Consider the following 16,723-nt stretch of genomic DNA (forward strand, 5'->3'; position numbering starts at 1 on the left):
GGTTCGGATAATTGGATGGATGGATTTTTGGGGGGATTTATATTACTTGTTTGTTTTGAAGGCAACATATTTAGATGCTGTTTACTTTGAGTTAAATATTCGACAATGCCTCAGAATTAATGTTCACATACCAATTACAATGATTTTCATTTAATAATCAGTTAATACGTTCTGCTTTTGGAGAATCTGCACATTTGAGTGGGGGTGTACTCATGGTATGACAAGAGGTTCAGGGGTACACAATGGAAAAAAAGGTTGGGAATGTTTTGCAAACGCTATCTATCACCAGCTGTTGAGGAACAGTATAATGCAAAACTGAAAGAAGAAAATGCACCCTCATCCTCAGACACAGCACTATATTTATTTTAATATTACTCTGTTACTCAAACTACAAGAGTACAGTTATGATGATTTCCATCGGGGAAAAAAAGTCAGAAGTTCACACTCAAAATTTTGTAGCGTTTTAACATTTGGTTTTGTTTGATTCTGCATGCTACAGTTGACCACACTGGTGAGTATTGTACCTCTTTACTCGAGCCCTATTGTGGGAACGTTCTTTTCACTTCAGTCAATTGTACAGATTTGGCTTTAAAATTTACATTTCACTGCATTAAATCACCCAATGTCACCGGATATTTCGAATCCGAAGTCTTCACACGGCAAACTGATGGTGGGTCAGAATGGGTGAATGGTCAGCCTTTCCAAAATAAAACCCAGATATTTGCAACTTAAAGACCTCCATATTAATTTTACAAATTTGCGGTTAATCATTCATTTCAAGAAAATAAACAGTCATTCGCTCATTGTGAAGGGATTCTTGCAGATTTTGGTGGTTTGAGGAGTAGAGCTTTCACAGCAAGCAAACATTATTAAGGTAAAATGACTCATTGAGCAGGAAACACCATTAGGACAAAAAGCTTTCCACAAAGGGGACAGGGGATCTTGCACCTGTGGGAATTTTATGTTTGCCATTTACCTATTTTACATTCATTCAATTTTTTTTCTCCCATTTTTTAAATTTCACACCAGGGGTGGCGCTACGTGGCGGCATTGCCACTTTTTGGCCACCGACAAACCTGAGAGAAAATTTTGATATATGCGATTTCTCTTCCATTTTCACGTGGATGAAGTATTCTTCGACTCATTGATACTCTGCCACACATTATTTATATTTACTGCAAATGAAAAAAAATGCAACTAATCTGAATGCAAACTTCACCCCTCACTCAGGGGTTATGTCATCCTGGCCACCCTATTGAAATTTTTTTGGCTACGCCCCTGTCTCACATGAGCTGTGACTACTTAGTGTATGGCTGCATAGAGTAGATCAAGAAACCTTTGAGTCTGTGTCGTGATGATGTGCAGTCATGTCTTGTATCAGTGTTGTTTTTATTCGATGCTGATGATGAGTCAGCTAGGCTTTGATATCATGTAGTTACAGTATATAGCATTTGGCTGTTCAGCGACTCATTGTATTTTATTTAATTATTTGACAAAGCTTGAAAAGTCACAACACCTCGAAGAATGGAACAGATTAGGATTAACCTTCTTTTAATTGACCACCTGTTCCTACAAGCTTTGCCTTCATCTGTTTCATAAATACCACAGTGTATGATGATTTATCCCACAATGCACAAATTATTGCGGATCACTGTAGTGTGATGTTATTAACATTGGCAAGATTTTGTCCTATAATATCATATTGTGAGTTACTCTGTGATTCCCACCACTACTGGAAACTTCCACTTGGCATATACTGAAAAATGCAAAACACAGAATTTCGAACAAGTTTTTCTCAATAGCTGTTTGAAATAATGAAAAAAATCTAACATATGAACTGTCTGCAACATGCCGAAGCAGAAAGGGCCCGTTGGAAAGCAAGTGTCGATTGCCAGAGGACAAAGCTCCCCAGCGGGAGAGAGCGAGTAGGAGTGATGGTGGTCACCGTTATACTTAACCATAAGAAAATTCATAGTTAGCCACAGCCCATCGTATCGTATTCCAAGGCAGGCCCCCCTTTTCTTTGTGTTATTTTCGCAGGCCAATTTTTGAGAAGCAAACGTTTGTCATCGAGGGCTTTGTAAATTCCTCATTAGCTGTTCATACTGTGCTTTCTCTTTAACACCTATCATGCCGTCGTGTCACTGATGCGATCATGGAGTTATTTCCTAAAGTGTCCTTAAAAGTCTGATAATTATGGCTTCATCAGTTATTCTATCCCATCGTATTATGTAAACAGCAAAAATCCATTTGACAAACCACACGGAAGCATGTCAGACACTCATACAGTATTTTGTGCAACTGGACAAACGGTGCGTGTTCTCGTGTGGATGTTCATCTCCACGCTCGCTACTAGTGGTCACACTTACTCTACCCAATTCTCCCGTAAAGTTGAGGAAAAAGTCAGTCGGAGAGTGACTCCCTTCCAAATTTACATCAAGGGCTGCTGTCATCAGTGCTGCGAGATTGACCCACAAGATTCCAAAGCACGTGTGGACAACAGTGGGGTTTGGTCTCCGATAATGTGTTAATCCACATGATCAGCATCCGTCCTGTTGAAATGTAACATTTCTTCTGAGTATAGGCAGAAGAGTGTTTTTTTGTGGGATGAGTTGTCGGGGCAAGGTCAATGGGGTGTCGGCAAATGTCTCCCAGGACCTGCTAAACTCGTGATGAGCATGTGTTTTCTTTGGAAATGTATACAGTTCTGTTAAATGAAAGGAAGAAAGGTGTTCTTCTTCTTGCCCCATGGGGTGAAGCTCGGGCAGTTGTGCTCGCAGTCTCCCAGAAACGTGCGTTATTGCCAAGTGCAGTATATGTAACTTGTGTTACATGTCATATGGTCAGGTAGTGTTGGAGGGGTAATACCACTGAAGTGTCATATAGCATCTATGCATGTCGTTATTGCCATCAATTGACCCGTTCATTTTTTTGCAGGTGCTAGAATTGAAGAGTTTCTCTACGAAAAGTTGGACAAAAAGGTACCATCCAGAGATACCAATGGGGAACTTCTAGGTCAATATATGCAAGATGCTGCTCGCGAATTTGGTCCTGACACTCCATATGGTAAGTGTTTAGCAAAAAAGCGTTAAATCCATTGGCTACCGTATTTTCTGGACTACTTGTTGGTTCGGAGTATAAATCGCATCAAGCATCATTAAATGTATAATAAAGAAGAAAAAACATATATAAGCCACACTGGAGTATAAGTCGCATTTTGGGGGGAAATTTATTTGATAACATCCCACATGAAGAACAGACACGTCATCTTGATAGGCAATTTAAAATGAAAAAATAAAATAGAGAATAACAGCCTGAATAAGTTTATGATATGCTAACGTTACATGACGCTTAAACAACGAACTAAGAACATGCCTGGTATGTTCACGTAACATATGAAGAGTTATTCAGGTAACTATAACAGAAAGAACATGCTAACAGTTGACCAAACCATCAGTGTCACTCCAAATCCCTAAATCCAATGAAATCAAAGTCAAGGTCATCTTTCTTGTCAAATATGCTTTATGTAGGTGTCAGAGATTTTCTTGGACAAAGTTAAAGAAACGACTCGGCACACAGGAAAATTGTCTTCAATATCGGTGGAAGCGGATCTCTGAGAGCGAACGACGGTTAGTTGCTCCGCGATCACACTCAAAGTCCAGCCTCCGCGAGTTCGACATTTTATTGTAACATATGCAAATACAAGAAAAACACTGCCCCCGATATTTGCATGCCGCACCCCCGGTCCGGCCCCTCGGTAGTGATTGGTTACCTGTTTTTCAAACTTGAACCATCAAATTAACATGTTGCAGACTTTGCGGATGGCCAATGTCGCCTGAGTGCAACGGGTGTTTTCAATTCGTATTTTGTTGCTCAACCGCTGTTCCCGAATTATTCATTCCCCTTTTGTGACCGAATTTCGCCTTCTCCCCTGTGGTCGCCCACCTGTATTGACGTGCTAATTGTGGACTTCAACAGCCCTCCGGCCAGATGACCGGCACCTTTGTGTGCAGGAATTTGGGGGTGCTGGATACGCACCAAAACGCTTCGATGTGCCCAAAGAAATGAAACTTTAAACATGATACAATTTTGCTCATAGATTCCTCAGACAGTATGACATGCAGCATCAATGAAATTTCTTCCTCTCAAACGTCGGTGCAAACATGAGTGTGGGAAGAGCAGGAAGGGAGTTGAGTCTTCTGACCGCCTGGTGGAAAAAACTGTTTCTGAGCCTGCTGGTTCTGGCACGGAGACTGCCAAATCGTCATCGTCTGTGTCACTTTTAAAGAACTCCGCAAACTCCTCAGGGATAACATGTGGCGCTTACTCTTCAACGTCGCTTACGTCAGAGTCATCGTCATTTGTTTTTATTAGTTACCGCCAATGTGGAAAGCAACAACACAGGCACCCTCTTGCGATTTAATGTGAAAATAATGTTAAATGATATACTGTACTGTAATGTGTTTATCATAATAGATCACACTCCCGGCCAAACTACAAAAAAAACCCCTGCGATTTATAATCTGGAAAATGCGGTAATTAATTTAGTGAGTAATTAATAAGACATACACTAAGTAGTCAGAGTCTGAACAATGTGTCTTGAATCTATCTTTAACGTACCTGCAGCTACTGACTGAAAGTTTTAAATGTCCTATCACATTTGGTCTAAAGATAGCAGCAACTACCCCAAAAATGGCTATAAAGGCATGTAGCATTGGGAACATCCTTCCTTCCTTTCTTCCTTCTTTCTGACCATCAATCATTCCATCCGTTAATTCATCCATTTTCTTCTGCTTATCTATGGTCTGGTCGCGAGGACGGTGGCTTTATCAGAGAAGCCCAGACTTCCTTTTCCCTAGCCACTTTCAACCAGCTCCTCTGAGGGGATTCCAAGGTGTTCCCACATCATTTTTCATTTAATCAAAATGTGTAATGGGTTATTGCTTGGAACATATGTAACCGTCAGCAGCACATCATGAAAACCAGTTGTGGTGTTTCGTTATTTTTGGGCATAACATTTTTGAAGAACAAACTAACCTCTGACTATAAGGTGAATGTAATGTAGAATTTTTCCAATTCAACATTCAGGGGCCTTTGCTTTAGTCATTCGAAAAATGAAAGATTTACCAGCGGTCATGTGTCTTTAATAAATCTGTGTTAATGAGATTCCTCTCCCTTCATGTCAGTACACTACTGTATTATTTTGTGATAAGAGATAAGATAAGATAAGAAAAACCTTTATTAGTCTCACAATGGAGAAATTCCCAATTCACAGCAGCAAAGTTATGAAAGTAAGAAGTAGAACAACAAAATATAGGAGCTGCTGGAAAGGCAGCCACTCTCGCGACGCCATTTTGAAGTCAAAATAACAAAAATAACACAAGACAACACATAGGACACAGACAGTCGTTCAATCTTCACCAATTTTCTGCATACACTTTGTTGTCTGAAGCAGTTCTAGATGAAAGAGGAGAGGATCAAAGTGTCCTTTCTCCAGTGGATCAGAGACGTCATGCTGAAAATGTGCACACGTCTGCTACAAGCTAAGTTTTGAAAGCAAACACAAAGCTGTAGCATCCATTGACGAAAAGAGATTAGTTCGCTTCTCCTGTCCCAAGTAATCCGCTTCAAACTCCAAGCCGCGACTCCCAGCTCCAAATCCGCATCGGCACTCCGCGCCAACGCTCCTTTCTTCTCATCGTCGGCTCCTCAAGACCTCCATCCATCCAGCCGCAAGACCGTTCAACAGCACCGATCTCTCCGCTGAACAAAGCGGGGCTGTGAAAAATGCTGCCCATTACAGGCGCAAGACACAAGCGCCCCGGGACTGTCCAGCAACGACGTCAAATGGCGCCGACATTCCTCCAGTCAAAAACAGTGCTGGTATACCCATGCTGCCGAGAAGGCGCAACCACCAAGCACAGAGTCTCCTCCTTGATGAATGTCGTGGCCAAAAAATGCTGAAAAAGGTCCACATCAAGTCCACACGACGTAACAACAAACACAAAGTGACAAAAGAAACACAAGAACAACAAAAAAAGCAAGGCTCATGAGAGCACTTGCTGACGGCTGCCTACTCGGGCGCCATCTTGACTTCAAAGCGAGACCAGACTGCAAAAGCACTTTCACTGTACTGAAAGTAGATAAGTGCAACAATTGTTGTCGTAACTCATTTCTGTTTCCTTGCAGGAGGCAGTTTAATCAAGGTCGGAGAGTGTGAGAGAAGATTAGGAGCAACGGAGAGAGAGTTCCTTCATACATCAGCCATTAGTTTTCTTACACCTCTCAGGAACTTTCTTGAAGGAGATTGGAGGACTATTACAGTGAGTGCAATACCTTACTGCTTATGCCACTATGTACCTTATTAATTGTCTTTGGTCAGTTTTCCTGTCCAAAGCATTCATAATCCTGCCTCTTTCTAGGAATGAAACCAAATGAGTAATCATGTTGAACTAGCCCCAGGCTATTATTATTGTCCTAATTTCGATTACACACAGCGCGGGGATGAAATTATGGCATACGTTTATCATATGATAGTATTACAACTGCTGTCAAACTTTTATGAATCCGTTTGCAAAGAAACGTCGCCATAGGCCTACAGTGTACTTAAATACTGGTTACCAGACATTCAATCTGGACTGTAATTTAACTTTTTTATATTGTGTGTTGTAGTGCTTCTCAAGAACTCTGGAATCTTATATCTGTGACAATCCATTATAATCCCAATTTTTTTCTAGAGCTTTAAACATAACATATGTAAAAATGAGTCTGTGACCTATTTTAAGGGTGACATCCATGCGAGTAGCGAACTGGATGCGATCGCTGACAAACGGCAAAATGCTTGCAAAATCCTCACATTTTAATTTAGCACCACTCTGATGTAGGATCGTGCCTCATTCATTCAATGGTTGCCACACGGCCACTCAACGCAGGCAAAATGACTGGGGAAGATAATGCACTGCACCCAAAAATTTTGTATCAGCTGCCAATCTCAAAGAAATTGAGGAATAAACTGCTTCAATTTCCATCCATTCATTATCTGAACCGCTTATCCACACGAGGGTTGCGGGTGTGCCGGAGCCTATCCTAGCTATCTTTGAGCAGCAGGCGGGAACTGTTAGCCAGCTAATTACAGGGCACACAACCAAACAACCATTCAGACTCATTATATTTCAGATTAAGATTGAGATATCCTTTATGCAATATTTTAATCTTAATCTTAAATATGATGAGTGTGTATGGTTGTTTGTTTGTGTGCCCTTGTGTGTATATTTACATATACACATTCAAATTTACATATACATATCAACATTTAGAGTGTCCTTTTTTTTTAATCCAGAGTATTTCATAAATTGTGCTATGTCACATTTTGTGGAGGATGAGTGTGTGTGTGTGTGTGTGTGTGTGTGTGTGTGTGTGTGTGTGCGTGCGTGCGTGTGTGTGTGAATAAAAAAGGGAGCTTTAATTAAACTGACTGTATCACTGTGCAGAAAGAACGACGTCTATTAGAGAATCTTCGTCTTGATTTGGATGCTGCTAAAGCACGTTTGAAGAAAGCCAAAGCAGCGGAGGCAAGGGCTGCCGTGAGTTAACCACATTGCAATCTCAGTTATGACTGATGTATCATCATGCTTGATAATTAATGATAATTGTAGTAATCCCATATTACACTTGCTGTGTATTCATAACCTTGGCAGTGCGAGGGTGATGTGAGTATTCAACGCATTTCTTAAGAATACTGTGTACGGTACTTATAATCATTTTTGCCCCATTTGTTTCCATGATATTTTGGTGAATGATCATTAACGGAATGGGGTAAATCAAAGCAAATCAAAGACTACCACAAAAAAAAAAAACAACTTCAACTGAAGTTGAAATCTTGAACAGGAATAGACCACGTTGCTTAATTTTCTGCTTTGACTTACAGCATACTTGTTTGTTTGTGTGTTTGTTTTTTAAGCCCCAGTTCAGAAACAAATCACTGCTCGTATGAATGCTCATACAATTCGAATTTTCTGTTTCACTATTTAAAGTCTTCATTCTTTGTGATACCACTGTGCATCATACTGTGTACGTACAGTAAAAACAAAAGCATGTGCTTGTATTTTAACATGAATGCAAGTACAGCTTACCAATCAAAGTTAGATTCTCTTTGAAAACTCACTTTCAGTAGTTGGGCATTCGACTGTAATAATATCACTTTTTGAAATGAGTTGTCCATTATATTGTAATTTATTGAGTCGTACCTGTACGTGCACAAATGTCAAGCAAAATCAGTCCAAATAGTTTCCTGTTGTAGCATATATTTTATCCTTTCATTGTCACTACTAATTTTTGGAATTATTATTCTCCAATACATCCACTGGTTATTTATAGTTCACTGTAGATTTCAACTCAGTTTTTTTAATCATTTTTTTTTAATTGGAAAAGCTCCATTGTTTTCCAAAAGACAAAAATCTGTTTTTCATTTAGGACGATGAGCTTTTGCATGTCAAACCACTGCTATTTTGCTGACTAGATAAAATCGAAACAGTTTTGTTCAGTGCATATTTCCATAGTGGGCCGAGTTAATGTATTGGATGTTTACAGTTCTTGAAACATAATACGAGAAAAAAACTGTATTGAAGATTTCGAAAATGTATGTGAAAATGAAATCTGTTTCTTTGTCTGACAAAGGTGGCTCCAGATTTTCAGGAGACCAGACCACGGAACTATGTGCTCTCTGCCAGTGCCTCTGCTGTAAGAGTCTCCTTTACTAAAAGCAACTGTAAATTCTTATTTTGGATTATCATGCTATAACGCATATGAGTGGGATGATGGGACTGCTTTATACAGGCTATCTGTATTTTTGTGCACCCATCGAATCATTCTTCTCGTACCATAATTAAATACTCCATTCAGTATTGTCGTGACGGAAAGACACTTGCGATGTTGAACGCTAAATCAGGACATGTTCATTTTTCCCCAATCACCCACAACTTTAAAGATGTTTGCTGTTGGCATGCCACCTCCATCATAGGATATCATAAGGCCTCACCTTTCAAAGTTTTTTTTTTTTTTCAGGTGTTCTCAGTAAGGTTCTGCATAAACGTGAACACCCTAAAACTAATCTGAACTTTGACTGCTGCAAGCTGGATGTTTTCCCAAACTACACTAGTATTTGGAACTGCATAATTCACTCCTGTGGTTCTAGTTCCAACTGGGTTTCAACGCCATTTGACAATGACTGTGTTGCATCGTATAGCTAATGCCTTGCAAATGATTTTCTTCACTTCTTCTGATTGATCAGATCCCTTTGAAGCTTAAAAAGCTCTCTTTGGAAAATGGCTTTTTCTGTAAGATGCAACTAAAATGGATTTACACTCAGGAATCAAGTGCCGAATTCCGATGCATATCTACATCAGGTTATTTTTGCCTGCCTATTCATCCCTTAATCACAAAAACATCCCAAATGGCTGCACATACAATACATCATTTTTTAGGTACCGTATAGCGCTTTTCACAACAGGTCGAGCAAGTGAGTTTTTTTTAACCTGCTTTTTTATTATTTATTTGTTGTGACGTATCAGTTATAGGATACTTTGGGTGCAATGTACACTTGCAACAAAATATATTATGAATGACACGCACACAATTTTTTTTCTTTCTCATTTACCCCAACACCACTCACAGTCTACTTGGCACCAGTCTGCGGACTACTGGTGGACTTTTTAGGGGGTTCATTCATTCATTCATTTCTGCTTTATCCTCACAAAGATCACGGCAGAGTGCTGGAGACTATCTCAGCTGTCTTCGGGCAGTAGGCGGGGGACACCCTGAACCGGTTGACAGCCAATCGCCGGGCAGACACAGACGAACAACCATCCACGCTCACACTCACACTCACATTTAGGGACAATTTAGAGCAGGCATGTCCAAAGTCCGGCCCGCAGGCCAAATCCGGCCCGCGGTCGAGTTTCATCCGGCCCTCGGCCCCTGTCATAAAATCAGTGCCGTCTGGCCCGCAGGTTGGGCGCAATGGAACACGTGTTGCATTAACTGAGGTCTTGTAGACTGGTGAGTGATGTTTCATAGAGTACTGCTTCCCTCTAGTGGCTAAATGAGTAATAGCATTCACTAAATGAGTAATAGCATTTAGACACTAGAGGGCATCACTCACGAGTTAACAAGACATCACTCCGTGTTTATATTGACTGATATGTCATATTTCAAATGATCCTTGCAGTTGTGGATATGTGTATTACTTGTTCATTTCCCTGTTGTTCGAGTCAAAGGTTTTGTGACTATTGAAAAGTCATGGTGATACATTTTATGTTTCAAATCAATCAATTTGCACTCAGGAGACTTCTGTTTAAGAAAAAGTCAAGTGAATAAGCAGTTGCATGTGATATACCTGTTTCAAATGAACCAAAAGAAATTCTTAAGATTGTTGAAATTAAAATAAAAATAGAAATGTGAAACAGACTGGCTTTCTAAAATTTGCTGAACAATATTGTTGTTCAATGTAAAGAATGTCAGCCAAGGTCGGCCCCCCGACATTTTACCACATAAAATCTGGCCCCCTTGGCAAAAAGTTTGGACACCCCTGATTTAGAGTGTTCAGTCAGCCTGACATCCATGTTTTTGGAATGTGTGAGGAAACCGGAGTACCCAGAGAAAACGCACGCAGGCCCAGGGAGAGCATACAAACTCTGCGCAGGGATGCCGGAGCCAGAATCGAACCTTGCACCTCTTCACTGTGAGGTCGATGCGCTCACCACTCGACCACCGGGCTGCTTTTTAGTGGGTGAATAAGCTTAACTGACGGGAATATACTGAACAATGTTTAACAGGGGTTTGAATGTGAATAGTCAAGGCAGGACACATTATCTCCAGTTAGGAGGTCTACACATTATGTAACCACATTATTCTAGGTTTGCATTTGTACTCTCTTCCCAAAAAGATGTTTCTATTTCAAACAAGTTGTCGTGCCGGGTGGCCCGGTGGTCCAGTTGTTCAATTCCAGCTCTGGCCTCAAAGTGTGGAGTTTGCATGTTCTCCCCGTGCCTGTGTGGGTTTTCTCCGGGTACTCCGGTTTCCTCCTACATTCCAAAAACATGCATGACAGGCTGATTGAACACTCTAAATTGTCCAAAGGCATGAGTGTGAGCATGGATGGTTGTTTGTCTCTGTGTGCCCTGCAATTGGCTGGCAACCAATTCAGGGTGTCCCCTGCCTTCTGCCCAAAGACAGATGGGTTAGGCTCCAGCATGTCCGCAACCCTTTTTCCTTTTAAATTGTCAAAATTACTGTTAAACCAAATGTATGCCCGATTAAAAAACAAAAAAACAAACTTAAACTGGTATAGGTTCCAGCACACCCCGCAACCCTTGTGAGGCTAAAAGCAGATCAGAAAATAGATGGTTGGATGGCTGGACGGTTAGACATGCTGTAGTGCTCATTAAAGAGGGAAAAGTGAAATAAATAAATAAAAATAAACAATTGGTTTAATTTTTGTCCAATGAAATTAGAAGAGGAAATGGAAGTGATGCCATTACAAAATCTTTTTGCGTCCCCATATCAGCTACCTAGCCCCCATGTGCCCCCCACTCTATAATGCAAACATATATGGAACTTTTTTTTTTCAACAGATTTATTAAAAATTTCTGTGATTATTTCTAAATTCTATATTTTGTTCTGTCATATGCTTGTACCTTTCAGCTTTGGAGTGAAGAAGTTGAAAAAGTAAGTGTGACTATTTTTTAAATTGTACACCTGATTAAGAAAAGAACCCCTCTCATCTTCATCTCACACCTCGAATAATTTTAGCACTTAGAAGATGAAATAAAATCACCTGTAGTCTTATCCTCAATCAAGGTTCTAGGTAGAAATCTTGCCTTTTTTTCCAAACTCAATGTCATCAATGTTGTTTTTGTTGTTTCAGATTGAACTTGAACTCAGGGTTGCCCAAACTGAATTTGACCGACAGGCAGAGGTCACACGGCTTCTTTTGGAGGGTATCAGTGGCACACATGTATGTGAGCCACCTTTTTTTTTTTAATTTCATAGACATTAACGACATAAATGCAATGATCTACTTTAACTTTACCATGGTCAAAATACCACACACTTTACACGTTTATGATTAAATTATTCCCAAACTAATTTTATGCTCCTGAATAAATGACTTTGAACGACAACAACAATCGGGCGAACACATAATTTAACAGGTTTGCGTGGGACTCTTGTAATTTCACTTCAGGTGAATCACCTCCGCTGCCTGCATGAGTTCGTCGAGGCCCAAGCAACTTATTATAAGCAGTGTCACATCCACATGCAAGAACTACAGAAAGAACTTGAAAGGTGAGAGCCAGCTTGGTAGATTGTGTGGATGGATGTGGAACTCACTTCATATAATATTGCACAGGTACAATCAATCACACTGTCCACAGACACAAACAAAAAAAGCATAGTCATGGAGCCTGATCACAGCTATTACATTACATACATACATACATACATACATACATACATACATACATACATACATACATACATACATACTGTACACATTGACGTTGAAAAATATGTATTGACACAGAAACAACTGTAATGGCAGGGACAATGATACCATTTAAAACCTACATAATACAATGTTTTACCAACACGTCACAATTACAATTTCTTTTTTTTGCCATTGCCAGTGAAACGTACATTCATAAGATTTTTTTTTTTGGGGGGGGTCCGATGATTCAACAAGAAACATAAATGGCAATAATAAAAGCAAAGCATATGCAAACTTAAGACAAGTAGAAAAACAAACAACGCTATTTGGACCCCTTTGCCCTGGATGGAAGGTATGCATGGAAGCCAGTGCCCCCACCATCACCCCCCTCCTTCTCGGGAATGGGCTGATAAGCCGGGACTGTCTTCATGAGCAGACCTTGACGAAGCAGCTGTGGCCTGTTCACGCATACACAACCAGACAATCACATGCGCATACACATCCTTATCATCACCGTCTTCATCGTTCCTATTCTTTTCCCCCGCGACGTGGAATGATCTGCGGAGCACTCGGTGGACCATGCAGCTGGTCGGACGGGCCGCGTCGCGGTCTCCCCTCCCCCTTCCCAGTCACCCGCCCCCTCATTACATGTTATGTCTTGTGACTTGTTGTAAATGTCATATGCTTATTTATGTGCTAGGGTCTTTTTTTATCCTGGATTTAAATTATCCTCAGAAGAGGATAGTTCAAGCGTGTTTTTTTTTTTTTCCTCTCCCTACCTAGTGGTTTCCTTTCTGAACTCTGACCGTAAATTTCCCCATTGCGGGACAAATAAAGGATCCTGTTGCAAGAGGTTTCGGTTCAACTGGAGCCTCCTGCATGAGGGGAGAGCATGGGACAGGCTGTGTAGAGGTTGAATAGGGTGAGCAGTCTGTACCTTTTCCTGACAGCACTACCATCCTAATACAAGGTGATGGAGGAGGTGAGGATAGCCTCTGTTGACCGAGTTGAACTGCACCAACATCTTGGTTGGCAGCTTAAGTTTGTTCAACTGCCGCCGGAAGAAAATCCTCTGCTGGCCATTTTTGATCAAGTGGCTGATGGTCGGCTGCCACTTGACTTCCTGGGTGATGGCGGTACCCATAAAGTGGAAGAAGATGGAGGAGTCTGTGAGGGTGAGGGAGCACCGTGGGTCTGTGACCTTCCTGAAGTCTACAATCATCACCGTTGTTTTCTGAGTGATCTAAGCCACAGGTTATTGAGTCTGACGATGGTGGTGTCGTCCACAGACTTGATCAGTTTTACTGACGAATGGCTGGAAGTGCAGCAGTTGGTGTTTTGCAAGAAGAGACAGGGGGGAAGTACACAGTCCTGAAGATCTCCGGGGGTGCTCATGGTCCTTGTGTCCGAGACAGTCTTCCCCATCTGTACAAGTTGTTTCCGGTACTTCAGGGAGTCTGTGATCTACCTGGAGAGAGAGTCGGGTACATTGAGCTAAGAAAGCTTCTCCTGGAGTTGATCTGAGAGAATGGAATTGAAGGCCCAACTGAAGTCCAGAAACAGTTTTCTGGGGAGTCAAGATGTTGTAGTATGGAGTGGTGCGCCAGGTTAACCGTTGACATGTTGGATCTGTTAACAAACAGCAGCGGGTCCAGGAGAGGAGGGGTGATTTATTTGAGGTGGGGGACCAGCCACGCAAAGGACTTCATGACTACAGACGTCCGCGCCAAATATCTGTAATCGTTAAGTTCCCGGTAATGCTTGACGTCTTTGGAGAACATGGGCAATAGTGGAGGACTTCAAGCAAGCTAGCACATGGCATGACTCCAGTGAGGTGTTGGGAGCCAGCTCATCTGCACAGTGCCTTAAAAGTGAGAAGTGTACAGGGAGACACAGTCCGGTCTGGGATCTCCGTGGGGGTGCAGCCATCTAAATATTGTGTGCACATTCTGCTCGTAGAGTGACAGGGCAGGCGTAGTGGAAGGGGGTTGTTGGAGACTACAATGATGCTGTTGGGAGATGTGGGGATGTTTATGTAGATTAGTGTGCAGGGCCAGGTCGTTCACACGTAGTGCGGGGGATTAGGCTTGTAGGTGGTAAGCAGTCAGAGAGTTAATAGCCATGAATTGCTGCTGGAGTCTCTCCCTGAATACTCAATTTTGGCATCTCTCACCTCTCTGCTAAACCACTTTTTTTTGTAGCTACAACCCTCTTGTAGCTGTTTTGTCTCTGCTTCTGAATGCTGCCTCCATTTGTGGACCAGACTGTTTGAGGTGGTATCACTCAGTGTTTGCAAACGTAGCAATTTCTGTTTTTCATCATGATTCGTTAAAAGTTACAAAAGTGAAATAAAGTGAAATAAAAATTAGTGTTTCCAAATAATCATAACAGAAGTGTACAAAACTAATCAAACTAAACAAATTGCAATTAAAATAAACGCTGAGCGTTTTCCATTTAACCACATGACTACTGCTTAATAAAAGCAAGCGCCCTGAAGTGGAGTTTCGGAATAGCCTACTGTACTTTTCAAGGGGAATAACAGCCACAAATCGGAAAGTCCACTTGAGAATTAGACAATGGAACATATGCAAGGCCTGAGATGCATTTGTGAATTTGTTGTTGAGAGAAAAACAATATTCTTCAGCATTTATGAAATGGCAGTATGTGTGTCCATCTTCACTGTCGCCGATTCTGGAGCCAGGCTAGGCAGTGGAGCTTCATCGGACTCCACCTGGGCCACAGTTATGCTCCAAAACTGCACTTGGCACACATTTTGTTGATAGAAAACATTGACAGAATATGAGAAACATAAGGCATTCCATCAGAACGTGACGGACCAAGAGGAAACATTCTGGGAACAATCAGTCAATCAAAACATTACCTATTGAGAGCTTCTCACCCAGAAATCGGCGCCCAAACCGCTTTACGGATTAAAATAGCAATTACTGATTTGTTAGTCCTGACGGTGCGGCGTGTGTTCAATCCATATGTGGCCATACCCTCTCGTGACATGATTTCCCTTTTGAATGGAGCGAACAATCAGGCCGTATTTTCCCTGTTCTCCCCCAGACTTCCAAATGCTTTTCCACTGAATTCCACCGGCTGCGTGGCTTCTGCAGACATGACGTCAGAAGGTTTGAACAGCGCTGTGGAGATGGAGACACTGAAGATTGAGGAAGTGCAAGCACCTGCTGCAGGCACTCGCACGGCCAAAGTCCTTTATGATTACGATGCTGTTGACTCCAGTGAGCTTTCCCTCATAGCAGATGAGGTGAGGTTTGACTATCGTCAGGTACTTGGAAAACATGGAGCAGTGTCACAAAACATATTGTTTTACTTTTAAACGATGGCTTGCCCTTTGTATAGATCGTCTCTCTCAGCCTGCACAAAGACGAGATACACACACACACACACACACGCGCACGCGCACACACACACACACACACACACACACACACACACACACACACACACACACACACACACACACACAGACAAGGGCGAGGCTCACTGAGCTGAGTCATGGGACCGAACAATTTTTGCTGGTATAGACCATAGAAGGTAAAATCCCCAAATTCCTTGCAATTGTATGATGAGTAACATTGTCCTAAAACTATTATTTTCCCATGCAGTTGTTAACAAAAAGGTGAACCTTGTTCCCACGTTTGCTTGTGAATGTCTGAGCAATTCTGGGAAGCTCCTTTTATACCCAATCGTAGCACCCACCTGTTCTCAGTTAGCCTGCTCACCTGTGGGATGTTCCAAACAGATGTTTAGCATTCCTCAAATTCATTTGTATTTTTGCCACCTGTCCTAGCTTTTTGCAATGTGTTGCAGCCATAAAATTAGACGTTTTGAAGACTATTTGCTCAAAACAATCAACTTGATCAGTTTGAACATTAAAAATCTCGTCTTTGGATTGTATTCAATTTTGGTTTGGTTTGTTTATTGAACATAAAACATATACAGTAATAATTTGACAGAAAATAAGGTAAATAAAATAGTAAAAAGGAAGAAATCAGTCTTCATTCAACACAGTTATAATGTTCAAGGGAGTAGGAAGAAGTAAAAAACTTATCTAGTCCAACCCCGTTATGTGTTTATATCTAATAAATCAATTTTATATCAATGAGAAAAGAAAGAAAGTAAGAAGTCTCCATTAAGGCTCACACTTTACCCGTAACCGTGATATTTTTACAACTTTTGGTTTGTATCGGGATTATATACATCCACACCCTG

The 16,723-nt window shown here is 41.3% G+C and overlaps 1 protein-coding gene across 6 annotated transcripts in view; it reads left to right on the plus strand.

The window, feature by feature from the left end:
- The window catches only part of sh3glb2a (SH3-domain GRB2-like endophilin B2a), a 37,589-nt gene that overhangs the window by 4,268 nt on the left and 16,598 nt on the right, over positions 1-16,723 (plus strand). Inside the window, exons 3-12 of one of the 6 annotated variants that reach the window (XM_052068301.1) lie at positions 500-511; positions 2,938-3,066; positions 6,190-6,323; positions 7,491-7,583; positions 7,698-7,709; positions 8,677-8,739; positions 11,701-11,724; positions 11,924-12,013; positions 12,242-12,342; positions 15,554-15,755. In XM_052068301.1, coding sequence (XP_051924261.1) covers positions 500-511; positions 2,938-3,066; positions 6,190-6,323; positions 7,491-7,583; positions 7,698-7,709; positions 8,677-8,739; positions 11,701-11,724; positions 11,924-12,013; positions 12,242-12,342; positions 15,554-15,755 — 860 coding nt within the window. The remainder of the gene's footprint in view (positions 1-499; positions 512-2,937; positions 3,067-6,189; positions 6,324-7,490; positions 7,584-7,697; positions 7,710-8,676; positions 8,740-11,700; positions 11,725-11,923; positions 12,014-12,241; positions 12,343-15,553; positions 15,756-16,723) is intronic. The other 5 variants (XM_052068302.1, XM_052068303.1, XM_052068305.1 and 2 more) reach the window with 5 other exon arrangements.

This window comes from Hippocampus zosterae, chromosome 6 (assembly GCF_025434085.1).
Source record: "Hippocampus zosterae strain Florida chromosome 6, ASM2543408v3, whole genome shotgun sequence".
Classification (NCBI taxonomy): domain Eukaryota; kingdom Metazoa; phylum Chordata; class Actinopteri; order Syngnathiformes; family Syngnathidae; genus Hippocampus; species Hippocampus zosterae.